General features: G+C 39.3%; 1 protein-coding gene across 2 annotated transcripts; it reads right to left on the bottom strand.

Moving 5' to 3' along the window:
• Positions 1 to 55: 55 nt before the first annotated feature.
• LOC111645724 (SMAD family member 4) lies at positions 56 to 10,736 on the bottom strand. 2 transcript variants are annotated; one of them, XM_023395028.2, is made up of 10 exons: positions 10,469 to 10,736; positions 8,009 to 8,409; positions 6,980 to 7,154; positions 6,261 to 6,515; positions 5,881 to 5,988; positions 5,730 to 5,780; positions 5,117 to 5,300; positions 4,637 to 4,805; positions 4,124 to 4,262; positions 56 to 3,422 (listed from the first exon to the last, which is right to left on the bottom strand). In XM_023395028.2, exons 2-10 carry the CDS (start codon positions 8,246 to 8,248, stop codon positions 3,211 to 3,213), a joined length of 1,533 nt encoding a protein of 510 aa, XP_023250796.1. In that variant the 5' UTR covers positions 8,249 to 8,409; positions 10,469 to 10,736; the 3' UTR covers positions 56 to 3,210. The 2 variants fall into 2 exon arrangements, with proteins under 2 accessions (XP_023250796.1, XP_023250797.1); XM_023395029.2 differs by lacking the exon at positions 10,469 to 10,736 and adding an exon at positions 9,593 to 9,750.
• Between the last annotated feature and the right edge of the window lie 5,949 nt (positions 10,737 to 16,685).

Genomic DNA, 16,685 nt, shown 5'->3' with positions numbered 1-16,685 from the left:
GTGACTTATTTCACCGTTGCAAACATGTTACCTTGTTGAGAAAATTAACACCACATAGAGAATATCAGGCCATGTTTAATTATAGACTCTCACATAAGAAATACAGGTAAAATTTTATATCTGCAATCTGTCATAGTAGTCAACATCAACTCATTCGAGCTGTGTCTTTAGGCTCCTATAATAACTGCACGTAATATAAAAACATCTGTCCACCTTAGAGCATAACAGATTATTTCTCCAGACAGAATTCAGCATCAGTTCTTTCAGTAACATAATTAGAAAATATCCTGTTTCCTGCCTTTCAATCAATCCAATGCATAAGTATGTGAATAATCCCAATGTTTGATTCTTAATCCCTGATGTAGGACAAAACCTTTTTGACAGTGCTTTCAAATTATATTGAAATAATCAAAGATGGGACCGAGAGGAGACAAAGCAACCCTCTGCCTAGTTTTGCTTAGTCAACTGGACACCAAAGTGGATCATTTCCTTTGACTAAAAGACCCCTTGAACAAAATCCAATTATAATTTTGACGTTTCATCTATTTCACCAGAACAGCTTTGTGAAAAAAAAAAACCCCAAAAAAACCTGTATGGGGACAAAAGCACAAACTGATTAAAAAAGGCGTGAACAGATGTTTGTGAGTCTCAACACGAGAATAAATGAAATTCATATTCCTAAAGCAATGAGTCTAATCTATAAGAAAAGCCTTTGCAAACAGTGTAACAGAGGGTATCACATGCAGCGTAGGGAGGAGGAGAAGAAGAGGGCACTCATGCTGAAATCAAATCACATTACCTTCACCTGTTTCCAATACCAGCAAAAGAGAAAATATCATGCTTGTACTCATTTTACTTTTGAAGAGGCTGATCACTATTAACTGAAGGAGTTTCTGTATTTGTCTTGGGAGACAATTTTTTTTTATTTTTTAGGAGCTTGGCTGCTTAAAAGTTGAGATTATATAATTAAATTGGAGCATTTACATCAATTATGACTTTGTAGCTTCCCTGCGTGTGTTTAATGCTGTTCTCATAAAACACTGTATACAGCTAACAGCTAACAGCTAACTCACCAGTATACAGCAGGTGCTACTTTCTGCTCTCTTCATAGTCCAGTTTCCCTGTGTAATGCAGGGGAAGTGAAGTACTCAATTTCAAATAGGGGGGGCAGGAATAAAAAAAGTCTATTTGCCAATAAAATTCATGCAAACATTGACATGCATTTCAAAAACAAAGTTATTTACATGGATTAAAAAGAGAATAAACTGCAAATGAAAAAAGAAAAAGGTAACTCAGAACAGCCAAAAGAATCCCTACAGATGTGTGTAAATGTCTATAGAGTGAAAGGGCAAAAAACAGATTTTTAAAAAGGTGTCTTAGTGTTACAGACGTTTTCAAAACAAATGCATCACAATGTTGCCTCTGCTCACAATCCTACATAAAATATACACCAACCTATTCACTCCCTTATTATTCATATCAACCAGGACAACCACCTCAAAAAAATAAGGGTTATTTAATTAAAATCAAGAGAAAAAGTAAAGTGCTAAAAATATAATACAATTAATAAAGGTAACAAAAATAAAACCAAGAAAATATATTGATATTGATGGGAAACTGTCTTAAATTCTCTCATCTTTGTCAGTAAACTATACACAAGAGACCTGGATCAAATAATACAAAAGTGGGCTGCAAGTCAAGTATAACGATTCTCAACTAGTGTGTGGAGACTGTCGGGTGTGCTTGAAGATAAAACCCAATAAAACTGAAATGAATACAAAGAAAAATAATAACCATTAACATTCAATTAAAGAAACCTCCATATTAACGTAAATGGGGCAAAGTCCAGCAGCTGACTGGACTTCTCGCTCTCATGATCACACTAGACTAAAAAGTATGTTTTTGGTTTGCCAAAACACTGATAAACCCTGTGAGTGAACCTCAGACCAACTGTCTGCCCCTTCTCTGCTGTTTCTCCTCTCAGCGGGAAAGTGAGAAAGGCAAGAGGGAGCTCACAGAGGGCGTTTGAGATTCATCCTTTGTGGCAGCATAAAAAAGGGCCTTTTCCAAAACAGTAACCATACCTGAAACAGACGTTGGAAAAGTGACGAATGATCGCTTAAATGAGGATCTTGTCATCACTTGTTTTTTTTTGAGTGAGTAATAATAAAAACACAGTAAGTCAGGAAAGACAGTTATATTGTATCACCAACTTTGTATGTCATGATGTTATAACACCCCCCAAAAAAAATCTGCTTTAGTGTAGCTATGATTTGTAGAGAAGAACGAGTGCTTTGCTCCACATCCTGTCTAAGGAGGGGGTAAAAAAAAAAGATTGGTTAATGGACACCCACCAGGCACAGACCTGCAACTATCTTTTAAAGTTCAAACCCGTAGTTTGACAATACCTGACCTAGAAAAGTCCCTAGACTTTACCTCTTTCAGTTCAGAGGCTGAGTCGGCTTTAGGCATGGTGTGTGTCATTTCATTTTCTGTCAATGTCTGGTATGACCTAATCCAGTTGGGTGGTCCCCAACACTGTTTAGCTGCTGAGAGGGAGTGATCAGCATGACGTCGAGCAGTCGTCCTTGCAGTTCAGAGTGCTGCTGCTTTTCTATTCAGCCTGACAGTCAACTGAACTTGCTCATCATCAGAAGTGTCGAGCAAAGAAGACTGACAACAGAAAACCAGCAGTACTCTGGAGCCCAGACACTTGATATGAGAGACTCTGTGTACAGCAACTCATCCTGCAGCTGCAACAACACTCAGATGTTCATCTATTTGTTCAGTGAATGTGATGCCTGTCAGTAGTCGGTGGCTGTGGACTCTGGGATGCTGAGTAATATCAGTGTACATTCCAGTTTCATGGGCTCTGCAGGTCATCTATGTGCATGTTGTGGTGCTATATAATTGAAGTTACTTGTGACATCTTTTTCTAGTCCTACAGTTCACTGTCCATCACAAATCAAAGCCATCGATCAAAAATATAGACCAATATATCTTTAATATATGGCTTTGGCGTTACTGGGTTTAGTGTTACTCTTGCTTAAAAAAAGCAAAAGCAGGGGCCACAGTGCACAAAGGTGCCTCAAACACACCTGAAAGTATTTTTTCATGTGCGACAGCTTCAGTGTCACATTCATTCTCCACCCAAAACAGTTCACTGAGGAAGACTATCCATTGCCACTGTATGTTGCAGTTGTAATAATCTCAGTCCAGAGGTTGTGGGTCTGCTATAGGCATAGTGTGCAGGACCTCATCCAGTAACTGTAGAGCTCTGTGCAGGTGGATCTCGATCCAGCATGGGGTCTCCTTGATGCTCTGACGGGGGTAGTCGGGCCCCCAGCCCTTCACAAAACTCATCCTGAGGATACACAGCCTCCGGAGGTCATCTACCCCGATACCGGCGGCTGCTGACAGACCTGAGAGGACGGGAGGAGAGGGAACCACAACTACGTCAGTGTGATGCTGCATACAGTACGCCTGAAAACTCAACACTGGCTGTGTAAAGTACCAAAGCAAGTGTGATTTCAAGTGATTCCTATTGACTAGAATTGAAACAATTAGATTATTTGATTAGATGATTGATTAACAGTTAATTGGCAACATTTGTTTGGTAATTAATTAATAGTTTAAATAATTTTTTAGGTGAATATTGACTGGTTTTTTTAGACTTTAATGAGAGTGAACTGAACATTATTGGGTTTTGGACTGTTGGTCTGACAAAGCAATCTGAATATGTTAAATTGAGTATTAGGAAATTGTGATTAGGCGCTGGTACACCCAGGACAGACTCTAATTAAAACATAGTCTGTGTGAAAGTAACATGTTTGGATCAATGAACCCAGCAAATCTTAATCATCCCATAATAATCACTATAATCTTGAACTGCTGGAATATCAGATTTGTTTTAACAGAGCAGATTTTTGTTTAATTTCTTATTTGAATGCAAATTAGGTTGACCATCTGTCCGAGCAGTTCTCTGCTCTCTTCATCACTAAGTACATAGCTCACAGTCACTGCTCATTCACAGGAAGATTTACATCAAACCTGCCACGCTGCCTCTCCTTCTTGCTGTTTTCTATGTGAATAAGCATCTGTATTTGCAGTTACTGTATCTTACTAATAGCTGGAGCGATCCCTCCTACTGATCCAGGTCCAGGTATATTTCCAGCTACAGCTGCTGCTTGGGCTGCGGCTGCTGCTTGAGCTGTAGCAGCCTGCTGTTGCATCTGTCTGTGGCACTGACGAAGATCAAACACCTAGCAGGAGAGAAGAGACTTTAAATACTATACATTCAGCAGCAATTAGCCGCCTGCACAGGAGAAATATAAATATCACCACAGGCTGTCTATCAGGGAGGAACTCAGCAAGAGCAGGGCGGTGTGAGGGTGTATGCACATGATTAGTCCTAATGAGAGACATGAGTGGAAAAGATGTTAAACTCTGGCAGGATGGGAAACATTTTTGTGTTAAACAAACAACTATAGTAAAAGTATGATGTCAAGGAGGGGGAGAATGGATAAATAGATGGGACAAACATTATATGGACTGTCAGCCTTGAGCCGCCACCTCTTTTTATAGTCCAGTGAGTTCTGCACAGAATGAATGTTATAAGTGAAACCCACATCCTTACCTTGATGTAAGCACTGGGGTAGATTTTGTGAACAGCGTCTCCGGGGGCTCGGCCCGCCTCTCTGTCCAGGTAGTAACTCTGGACAAACACTGCGTGGTCACTGAGACATCGCACCCACACATCTCCCTCACCTTTACACTCCAGCTGGACCCCTTTACCAATGTGAAGCCTGGGAGAAAAGTAAGGAATAAAGGGAAACAGGGAAAACATTTAAGTGATAACAGTTGCCTTAAATGTTTGCATCCTCCCTGTCTTTATTGCGTGCATGTCAATTATTGAGAAGATGCTGAAGGAATCAGAGATATAAACAATATGGGAGGGAGTGATATCCATGGAACATTGTAATAAATGGAACTAAAACACCGCAATAAAAGGAACTGAGTGTAAAGGAGTTGTTGTGCGATTCTTCTGTGTGCTAAGTGTTACTGCACAAAGTAAGCTGCTAGTAGGAGCAAACTTATTGGTATTTGCGTCACCTACCTTGCTCTCTCGATAGCCTCAGTGCGATGTACGTTACTGAGCTGGCCCAGACAGAACCTGTCTCCTCCTGAGGGGTCGACGTAGCCGTCCACGGTCACGATGGGGCAAGAAGAGGGCACTTTAAATGTCTCCCCGACTTGAACGTCCATCTCAAAATAGGCGATGGAACACCAGTAGTCAGGAGCTTAAACAGAGGGAAGAAACGGATGTCAGTGGTTTTAAATAATAAAAGGAAACAAGCAGCAGTGCTGCCCCTTGCTCTTCATCAAGGTAGTATTAAACTTTTGTGAATTTTGTCTTCAAGTTACACACATGAAATGAAGAAAAACCAAGCAGCATTTCACATTTATGAAAGTGTGATGTCTAGATGTTTGATATCTTCATTTGATGATGAAATGAAGAAACCACATTAATCAACAACAATATTTTGAATCAATTTGTTTAAGTAATTTCCTCATGAAAACTACACTACTAAAAACTAACAAATATTTTAGCTTAACTGAGAAGCTGTTTCAACACTACATGTTATAACATAAAAGTAACTTGTAAAATTTGCCATCATGTCAATATAAAGGTGAATAAGAAGCAATCATATTAAGTCATGTGTTCTCACCAGGATGATTGGATATGGGAGGCTGAAAGGCGAGCTCATTATGCACTGGCCCTGAGAGAAACAGAGTAATGGCAGCCATCATCCACATTGCAGACAAATAAGTATGTGATTTTTTTAAAAAATGTGGATTAGCCTCCAGCTGTGGACTTACAGTAGTGTGTCGGATGTGGCATAGGAGGGTGGTGCTGTAGATGACCGTTGGTGTGGTGGGGTATGTTTGGGGTGAAACTGCTGTTTCTGGACCAGGTGGAGCTGGCACCTGTGGGGAAAAGAACAAGAGGTCGGAGATTGACATATGGATGATTTAAGTGTATAAAACTCATAAAATATTCTGCTCTTGCCTTCACAAACACTCACAGCAACAATTCACAACACAGAAGCAGAAAATGTCTTAGATATTAATGATTTCGAGCGCACATATCTATAACTATTCTCTTTATCACTGCAACAGTTTAAATGAGACTTTTCATATCTCCAGTTATTTTCTTCATCAAATCAAACATTTAAAATGACACAAGTCTTTCATCTTACTGCCTGATCCAGTAGCAATGGCAGGGAAGGACGACGTTGAGGCGGAGGTGGAGGCCTCAGCAGGTGGGAGCAGGTTTGGGGTGGCAAATGATTCAGAGGGGGCCGGGCGACTGCCTGATGGGGGGTGCTGGATGGTCTGGATGGAGTGCCCTCCCTCGATGGAAGGCAGACTCTGCTGTCCGTCAAAATCGTACTCATCCTTAACCATCAGTGCTGAGCTGGGTCCAGAACTGGTCAGGGTCAGTCCCGATAAGTCTGTGGGTCAAGGAAAAGGATAAAAGGTGTGAAACAGGTTACTGACGATCCGAACTTCTTATCTGCATTGTTAAAAGCACATCCGAGGTGGGTCGGACAAATCTAACAAGAAGAGCAACTCAGCAAGCAGATGCACAATGAACACCTCTTTAACTTCAAGGAAAGCCACTGTAAATTCAAGCTCATGTCACATTAGCTGTATAACTTTCCAGTAACTACTGCACGTTTCAGCCCTTAAAACTACAAACTGTGTAGCCGACAATTTGCTAAAAACTGGGGTTTACATCAATTTCCTCCTTTCAAAGCAGCTTTTTGTGTCAGTTCTCTTCAGCACACAATGACAAACAGAGAACTGAAACTCTGACACTATAACTTTAGAGTTTCTTATAGTTCTGTTTAGTTTCAGTGGGTTTTGTACATTTTAACAGATTTTAAAAATAAAAAACCTTGCCCTGTTAACTCACCTATGCCCGGAGACACCACTCTCTCATAGTGATAGGGGTTGACGCACACACTGTCACACTTGAGGTCGAAGGCAAATTGGCAGTATTTAACGTGCTTCAGTTCATTCTTATGCAGGTCAGGCCACCGCCACAGCCGGGCGTAGATTACATGAGGGAACCCTTTACGTCCTGCCACCTGGGAACAACAACAACAACACAGAGAAACAGATACAGGGAAACAAAGTTAATTCATTTGTAAATTCACTCACTGTCCTTACAGCCGAGGTCATACGTGGTGTTAAGTCAATTACTGGAAGACAGAGGATACAGCTTGTTTTCCACGATGGAGGTGAACACCATATTCCAACAACACAAATATAAACCGGTCATAATATTTTTAAAACAACAATGGTCTTTCACATAACTTAATCAAGTTATTTTGTTGAGTGTTGTTGAAGCTGAAATAAAATAAAGCAAGATAAGTATTTTAATAATTGTTTCTGTTGTTTTGCAAACAAAAATGACAAACATTTCCTGGTTGTAGTTCCTCAAATGTGAGGATTTGATGCTTTGCTTTGCCATGCTGTATATGATAGTAAACTGAATATCGTTGTGTTTTGGACTGTTAGTTGGATAAATCTATCTATATGAAAGTGTCTCTGTGAGCTTTTGGGAATAATAATGGGCACATGTCACTATTTTATGAGATTTTATGACAATAAATTATGCAGATTGCTGTCTACGGAAAACAATAATTAGTTGCAGGCTTGGATGTATGTTGAATTACTGACTCATGGGTTCTATTTTAATTCATGAAACAAAAAGATTTCTAATGAGGCTAAATGGTGCTTGATATTTTTACTTAAATGTAACCTAAATGATAAACTATTGGATGTACAGTTTACTGTTGGTAAGAAAGACAACAAAAAAATAATCTCCAAGCAGTAACAGATGTATTAATTACCTAAGCTTTTCAAAACTAATATTAAAACTAATACTAATGTACCTGTGTGTGTTAAATGAATGATCCATACAGGTGTATTGTCCTACCTGCAGCCGTCCATCAAGTGTCCTCTGAATGGTCACACACTTGCTGGGATGGGCCCCATTGGTGGTGATAGCTGTGATGAGGGAGTCCAGCTCGTCTTTTTTCTCCTTCAGCTTTTTCACCAGGCTCTCGATCGCCCGCTTGGCGAACGTCTCGCTCTCACCACCCTGCCTGTGACACATCAGGCTGTGCACAATGCTGAGGCAAGCATCGTTGCTGGTAGGTGTGTTGGTGATAGACATCTTGATTTCTTTCTCTGGCTGCACTTTCTGAGAGAATATGTATGTTGTTGACAGTTTCACATCATCAGGAATCTGAAGCAGAGATGATCTTCACAGGGCCGTTAAAAAATCAATTCAGCTGTACTTCAGTGAGATCACAAACCTCTCAGCATCAGAGCGATCTGGAAGGAGAGGATAACATGCAAGCTTTTGATGAAACTGTTATACTGAGAGGTCTTTCTGATATTCTGTTCACCACTAAGACATTTATTAACTGAATATTAAAGCCTATATTAAAGATTGCAGGGATTTATGCATTTATTACAGGGCTGTTGTAGGAGATAATATAAGTTGTACATAGGTTTATCCAATAAAGTGACAACTGAGTGTAGAGCTGACAAAGCAGCTCATTCAATAATAGGCTGTATGCTACTTCTTTGTTGTCATAGAGGCTGTCAGTTACTGTCACATTACTATTGTGCTGTAATGTTGAACAAACCCAGATGACAGATTAGCTTTCCACAGTGGAGGAAAGTAACTACATACATTTACTCAACTACTTCTACTTGAGTATTTCAGTTTTATGCCACTTCCTGCTTCTACTCTTACAACATTTATTTAACAAGTTAGTTCCTAGTTACTTTACAAATTAAGAATTTGCATGCAAAACAAATGAAGCAATTATACAATATGATGTTTTAATATAAATAAATCTACACAACACTGTATACAAGCAGAGGTGAAATGATTAGTTTACTGGCAGAAAATTACCATGCGAAGATGCTCAACCTATCTTGGTTCCACCTTCTCAGATCTAAGGATTTGCTGCTTTTTATTAACTACTATTTGGATAAAAACAAAAATCATTGTGAAGGTGTAATTTTTAGACTCTGGGCAACTTACTAAATTATTACAAACGAAACAATCAATCAATTCATCCAGTAAATAATCAAGAGATTAATCCAAATGACAAATAATTGTAGCCCCATACACAATATTTAAAACACACACATTCTTCAAATTTAACAGTAAAATGTTACTTATACATTAAAGCACGAGTAATAACAAAGTACTATATAATGGTATAACCCTCACAGGGGCCATTTTTCTGCAGTGAGTACTTTTTAACTTTGATACTTAAAGTACATGAGCCTGAGTATACCTGCATAATATTACATAATTAAGCTTTTGAACGCAGGGCTTTTACTTGTAATGAAATATATTTACAGTGTGGTATTCGTACTTTTACCGAAGTAAGAAATACTTCTTCCTCCACTGTTTTGAGTCTGGCTGGCAGACAGCATGAACCACAACCTGTAACGTTTTAACCAGGTTTTTCGCTGTATAATGATAACAATAGCTTACCAACGACCTCATGACATGACGGAGCAGCAATTTTTAAATTTTCTGAAGAGTTTAGAAAAACACGGAAGTGGTTATACTACAGTAAAAAATAAAGTTGAAGTTGTCGGCTCTCCCTCGCTTTGCTAGCGGCGCCACTCTGGCTGCCGTCAGTTCAGAAAAGCGCATCAAGTTACTGCAAAACAGGCAAAACTAACCGGAAGTAAGCACGTATTCCCTTCAAAATGTAAGTAGAGTTTGTTTAGGCAAACCACCTATACAGTTAATTAAGGCAACGACAATTCAATTACCAATAAACAGAAAAATTAAATGGCAACTGTTTTGATAATTGATTTCAGTCTTTTTTTTTTTTTAACGAAAACCCACCAAGGATTTCATGATTTCACCTTCTCAAATTCAAGCAATGGATTTCTTTACTCTGTCGTGCATGATTGTGAAGTGAATATTTTTTCTTATCTCTTTTTAACTGTTAGCTGGAGAAAACACGACATATAAAGGAATTCAATTTTGTTAATGACAAACCGTTTAACAGGTTAACAGGCAGATTTGGTTTTATTTTGAAGAGCCAAACGGAAATACCCGGTGTTATTAGAATGCCTTGACCCCAGTTTGGTTAGCTACCTGCTACTAAAACATCAGCTAGCACCGATGACTGTTGATAGCAAACTTGCTAACGTAGCATTGCTACTGTGATTAGCAGGTTGTTTATTTATTATGGCCAGTTCCGCAGCGCAAGAATGTCTGAACCACTTTCTTTGATAGCTAGCAGCAAAACAAATTCATGCAACTGTGAAAAACACTGGTCGTTAAGTGGCCGATTTTGTAGTTTAAAATTGCAGACCAATCAAAGCAACGTAAATGGCTAGCACTTTACGCTACCTGGAATTAGCTGGTGTGGCAGCTAGCGAGAGAGCCCTGCCTCTGTCCCAAGTTGCCGTGCCAGCGGTGGGGCCATGCAGATTCTCTGTGCCTCCTGGGTTATGCTGAGAAATCTGTCCAGCTGTTTACAAAGTACTGGTGTAAAAAAAACAGTCCTTGTCCGCCCGCAACCGGAAGCTTTACATCCTCAGAAATAAGGCGCGGATAAAACCAGAGTCAAATCTCAGATTTCATGTAAAGTCTCGACTCACTTCCCAGCGTTTCCTCCAATGGCGCGTTGCGCATGCGCAACACGATAGAGGTTGTAAAATGTTCATACAGGTCATAATAATTAGATACATAAAGATGACTTAATAATAATAATATTAATAATAACGTGACTCTGTCTTTGGTTTTCTGAAGACTCGTTCAGGAAGGGGTTAGGACGTTGCTCTCTGTTTCACTATTCTCATATCTTATTTGTGATCTACTCAGATATAAGGAAACACTAAGTCTTCAATGTCTTCCAGAGCTTTCCCATGCTACCAAAAAAAAAAAAAAAAAAGCAATGGGACAACCCCCAGCTCCCCTGACCACCATTTTGCTCCTCCAAGCAAAGATTGAGGGAGGTCGGCTCAGGTAAGCAGTGGCTTATGACTCAAGCTCATTTGATTTGGATGTCTGTTTCGTCCATGTTTGCATGACAGTTGTGTCTTGTGTGTTTTCAGACAAAAAAACAAATTTCTAACTTCTGTTCTCTGTTAAGGCAGGGAATTATCATTCTCAAGGTGAAGGTAGATGTCAACTCTTCACAAACAAGAAGAAACTCAGTGTTTGACAGACGATATGGTCAAAGGTAAGTAGGATTTATTATCAGTGCACGATTCAACACAAGGAGTCTACCTCAAACAATTTCAGTTTATCTTGAGCTTAAACATCCGCTGTAGAAGCAGATTTTTGAAGAAACTCTGGACCTGGAAATAGCCTATACTTAAAATCAGTCAGCTCTTGTCTCAATGGCTTATTTTTTTCTGAATGCTTTAAGTTCAGTGAGTATGTTGCTGTAATTCTTAAAGACGTTTTATGTAATTTATCAAATCCTGGTTGTGTTTCATCGAAGCCAAAGATGTACATGTACATAGGACACTAAAATGTGTCACAGTGGTCATGGTGTGCTATAAACAATAACTTTATCATTTTCACAGGCATGTCCTGTTCTGGTACCTGGTTTGAATTCAAGCGTTACTGCACATGAATAGTTTTTCCTCAGCTATGTTTCTTGATTATTTACTTCAGAGTTAATGTCAAATGTTCAATATATACAGGAGGTGGGCATCAGCATGTGCACCATTAGAAATAAGTAACTTGAACTACTACACTGAATGACCTCTCTTGGTATTTGGTATTGAAGGTTATAATTCATTGGCCATCATGGTCTCAACAAAGGAGTTTTTTCTCGCTGTTGGAGAGCATGCTACCTTTCCTGGGTTTGTTTCCATTCATTCTCTGGCGTCTGTCTCTGACGTGCTCGTATGATGAGGTTCGTCCTCTTGAAGGTCGACAGCCAATGGGAAAATGACAGCAGTGTGACAGAAACACCTGTGCTTTTGCCACCTTGACAAGACAAAATGCTGTGAAAAGGCCCATTGAGGCAACAGTGCTTCAAATTATAGTGCTACACTCACTAGTAATCTAGTAGTAGTAATCTGCTCCTGCTTAGGTGCTGGGATTGTTAACAAGGTTTGGGATGACTGTTTTCATTAAAGATTTATGTTTTTACATGGTTGGGTTAATTCTTGACGCAGGAGCATTGAGTGAATTTGCTCTCTCTCTCTCTTTATCTCCTGCTTGCATGCTCTCTCTCTCTCTGTCTCTCTCTCTCTCTGTCACCATCCAACCTGTCGAGGCAGATGGCCGCCCGCCCTGAGTTCGGTTCTGCTTGAGGTTTTTCCTCGCCACTGTTGCCTGGTGCTTGCTCTTGGTGGGAATTGTTGGGTCTCTGTAAATAATATTATAAAGAGAAAGTCTAGACCTGCTCTATTTGAAAAGCACCTTGAGAAAACTTCTGTTGGGAATTGGCGTTATAAAAATTGACTTGACTTGACGTCATAAGGTTGCTCCTGTCCTCCAGTGAACATTCAAAAGAAGACTGTTTCTAGCCAATGACAACTACATTTACATGGTGTTTTAATCTTACAATGTTATATTCTTGATTATCCCTCAAGAACAGATTTACAAACCAAATAATTGACTCAGCTGAAACCTCTCAGTAGTTAAAAACACAGAAATACGACTGTGTTGGTAACAAAAAAGATGACTAAATTTTAAGTATAATGACTGGTCTGTTTTACGGAAAGAAAATAGCAATGAGCCAACCCGTGTGAGCGCTGTGTGGGTGTCTGTCCTGAAGCACTGCCGTGAAGCGCTGCTTCATGTGTTTGAACACTCTGTCCCGCAGACCGGCTGTTCTCTGAGCAGAGAGCTCCGGGTGATCTGCGAGGACCCGGAGAACTGGAAAAGGAGAGAGCAAAAGGTCAGATGGTGCAAACCTTCAAACCAGAATTTTTTTTTTTTTATGTATGGTAATCGTTTTTCATGCACATATAGACTGCTCTAAAGCACAAGATAGAAACTTTGTTGTTGATACAACAAGTAAGATAGCAGTTTGTCACTTGTTGGTACCTACATTCAGCAGCAGATGTAACAGCTCCCAGTCTGTCCACACCGATCTCTGCCAGCTCGTCTAACAGCTGAGTCTGTCTGGACAGTTTGAGGAACAGACAACAACTACCAGTTCTGTGCTGCCCTCGTACAACATTATGTAGATTTTTTTGTCCAATCGAGCGCTTAATATATCATTTTTAAAATGATATATTTAGCCTGAGGTGTGTTTTTGTTGTAGTGAAACGCGCTGCAGTTCTGTTTTGCAAGAGTAAAACTCTCCATACTCTTGAGTTATGATTGCACACAACTAAAAACAATTGCCTTAATCAGTGAATAGTAGGACGTTAATTGACTTAAAACAAGGTATCAAAATCTCAGAAACTCAAAAACTACCATACATACATTTTTAAATGAACTGCTACAAAATAAAATCCCGATGTAGAGCAGAGGATCTGATGATAATGTGTGTTACATTTTCCAAAATATGCCTCCAACTTTGTCAAACCATAACAGAGACTCAAACAGCTCAGATACTGTATACTAACATTTACCTTGTGTTTTTTCCAATTTTACAAACTTTGGAATAGTACAGTTTGTTCACAATGAGGGGTCCATTAGTTTATGGATTGATACACGAAATATGATTATGGACAGAAATGTTTAATACGGTTGCTCCTAACTGTCAAAAAGTACAGTTGATAAAATACAGCATCATACTTATCAGATCCCAATGACTGTTTTATTGCCCCGTTCGGAAGGATATAGTTCAAATACCCTGCAGCTACCACGAGCCTCAGTTATAGCACAGACAGTAATTTTGTTATAGTGTATAAAAGCTGTAAACGTGACCCTCAGCAGAGGGAAATACTTCTGTTTGCATTTACAGTATTTCTAATATAGTAAAACGTGACGGTCTTATTTTTAGCTGCGACACCACAGCTGCTCATTTCACAGATTATCTTCTCTGTGGTTAAAGAGGTGCTAATTAGTGAAGTGAAATCAGCTGCTGTGATGTTTAGCTGGAATGAAAAGTAGACACTGTTTATCCTCGATGGCATTTTCATTTTACCCTCTCTGCATTAATGAGAATACAAAAGCATGCTCATACACACACACACTGAAGTTGAAATGCCCCACTGGTTACCAATTTGTCCCAATTACAGATGTGAATATTACCCACTGACAAGCCGCACAATGATGATTAATTATCTGCTTTGGTAGCTAATCCGCTTGGCATGCTCCCATAATTTGACTTTAATTGTCTATTATCTCGCTTTCTCTTTGTTCCCCTTTCTTATCACTACCTCTCTTATATTTCTTTCTTTCTCTGTTTCTTTCGCTCACACTCTTTCGCTATCTCACTCTGTTATTGCATGAATACACTGATAGAGGACATTGTGGGACACATCCCCCTTCTCTAGGTACATACATACTCAACAATACTTTCTCACTCGGATGCATGTTTAATAATTCCCTATACTGACCAGCAGAGAGCAGTAACTGCTAGTCTATAAATCTTCTGAGCAGTGCTGGGGGAGAAATTCAGAGTGTAATCATTTTTTAATGATTTTCATGGTTAATTTGGTGAGAAAAATATGCAAATTAATGTGTTGTCTTCATCAAATTCAGGTTTTTAGTTGTTACATAAGAGAAATATCCCCTGACAAAGCGCACTAAATGACTTCAGTATACCCACATGGGTTTTAAGATTACATTACATACAGAGGCAAAAGAAAAGAAAAAGATAGCCAGCAAACACATGCTAACGTGTAACAATGCTCACATGCTTTGATGCTTGCTATGTCAAATAGCTTATTAAGTAAACGTGCATTGTAATTTACATTCATCTGTCATATTCAGGAAAACCTTAACTTGAAGGTCGAGATGAAATATAGTTTTGTTAAACATAAAACACTCTCATACTCAACCTCATCCAAATCACCCAGTTGACACTTTCTTACCTGTAGTAGTCTGTAGACAATATATTGATAACATTGCATCAGATAGCTCTGATTCTAATGCCAGTAAAATTAAATCATATGACCTTCAACATAAAAGAGGCAGATTTTTATACTGCTGACTTCTAGGTGATACTATACTAAGATTATTCATGTTAGTATTCAGTCATTTTAGAAACTCCCATATCGTTATACAATTTGAAACTGCGGAGATTTACTGTTGCAGTCTTTCCTTCAAAGTAATGCTCTGGTGCTGCTGTTCCATTATATCCACATACCCAGTTAATGTTTTAACCCTGAGGTAGTATTAGATCCATGTAAAACTAGAATGAATGGCACCACTTTCTGTTAAGAGCCATACAAATTGAATTTCACTCATTTTAGCCCCTTGCATGCTTAATGAATGACAGTCATAGGAGCAGCCGTGGCATGTTTCACATTTTGGACAAAATGTAGACATCAGAGTTGCTGCAAAAATGTATTTAGCATGAAGTGATCATGAAGTGAAATGTGTCTGTTGTCCTCATGACTGCCATTCACTCTGCATTAGATGTGGAGGCCGTGATTCTGCAGATGTTTGTCTGGCAGTAGCCATAGCTTTCATTACCACCCAGGCCATCTGGATATCACATGAAACAAAACAGGGAATTACACTTTAAATGCGAAGTTTATCTCATACCTCACACAGCTGACAGAAATTAGAGTAAATATCAGCTGTTGCCAGGTTATTCAGACACTTTCCAAGCAGTTTATTGTGGTAATGCAGTTTTATGATTGTGGAGCAGCTGGCAGCTAATTGATTAGGACTTACCTACAACAGCACATATCTAAGGTTTTAAAGTATAACACCTATGTGCACACACAATATGCAAACAAGCGAAACAATGTGATTGGTTGAAGCTAATTTTCTTCAGGGTCTTCGCAGTGATGACGGTGAGGTTGATCAGACCATTATATATCACCTTGACAACCATCCCTCAGAGGCAAGACACATGACTGCTCTGTGTGTGCGTTAATGAGAGTGTGGGCCTTTGCCCTGTACATCCATCAACAGACTCACAAATGTAAATACAACTGGACAAGCAAGAGAGGAGCGTAAGTGATGTGATGTGACACTCGTGCTGTCAGACTATGCTTTAGGTAAAGAACAAAACAAAAAGAAAAAACACATGATGAAGCACATGCACAGTTTACAATGATGAAAGTGGTAGTAATGTTTGAAACGCAGGGACCTTGGTCTCACACAGAGGTAGACAAAAGAATTTCTGCTGGTGACCATTGATTTTTTCCGGCTGAAATGACAACTGTCAACGGCACGTAAGCTTCATGACTTGGTTAAAGATGCTGCCTCTGGCTGACCTTTTAATGTTTCCAGCTGACTCGGTTTAAAATAAGATCTTTGTGGAAAAACAAAGCAAAACAACAAGTTGTTGGCTCCATGATATTGTACTAAAAGAGGGGCATAAAGTTAACATACTCACCAGATGATGATTGGAAAATAAAGAGAACAACAGTCCCTGAAGGATGAACCCTAGTCACTTTGACCAGTGCCCCAGTTAGCTGAATGCTACATACCACATAACTACCCCATGCACAGTCGAGCTGCAGTCTGGGAC

Source organism: Seriola lalandi, unplaced genomic scaffold (genome assembly GCF_002814215.2).
Source record: "Seriola lalandi dorsalis isolate HSWRI2012SDOR001 ecotype SW California unplaced genomic scaffold, Sedor1 jcf7180002054955, whole genome shotgun sequence".
NCBI classification, from domain to species: domain Eukaryota; kingdom Metazoa; phylum Chordata; class Actinopteri; order Carangiformes; family Carangidae; genus Seriola; species Seriola lalandi.
The sequence above is the reverse complement of the archived record's forward strand: the minus strand, read 5'-3'. Positions and strand labels throughout refer to the sequence as shown.

Bases quoted from the DNA above. Each gene is read 5' to 3' on its own strand.
- LOC111645724 (XM_023395028.2), bottom strand. From the start codon at position 8,248: ATGTCTATCACCAACACACCTACCAGCAACGATGCTTGCCTCAGCATT. The intron at 5,781-5,880 runs GTAAGTCCACAG...TGTTTCTCTCAG, and splicing joins GCCACATCCGACACACTACT to GGCCAGTGCATAATGAGCTC. The intron at 4,806-5,116 runs GTAGGTGACGCA...CTTTTCTCCCAG, and splicing joins GAGGCTATCGAGAGAGCAAG to GCTTCACATTGGTAAAGGGG.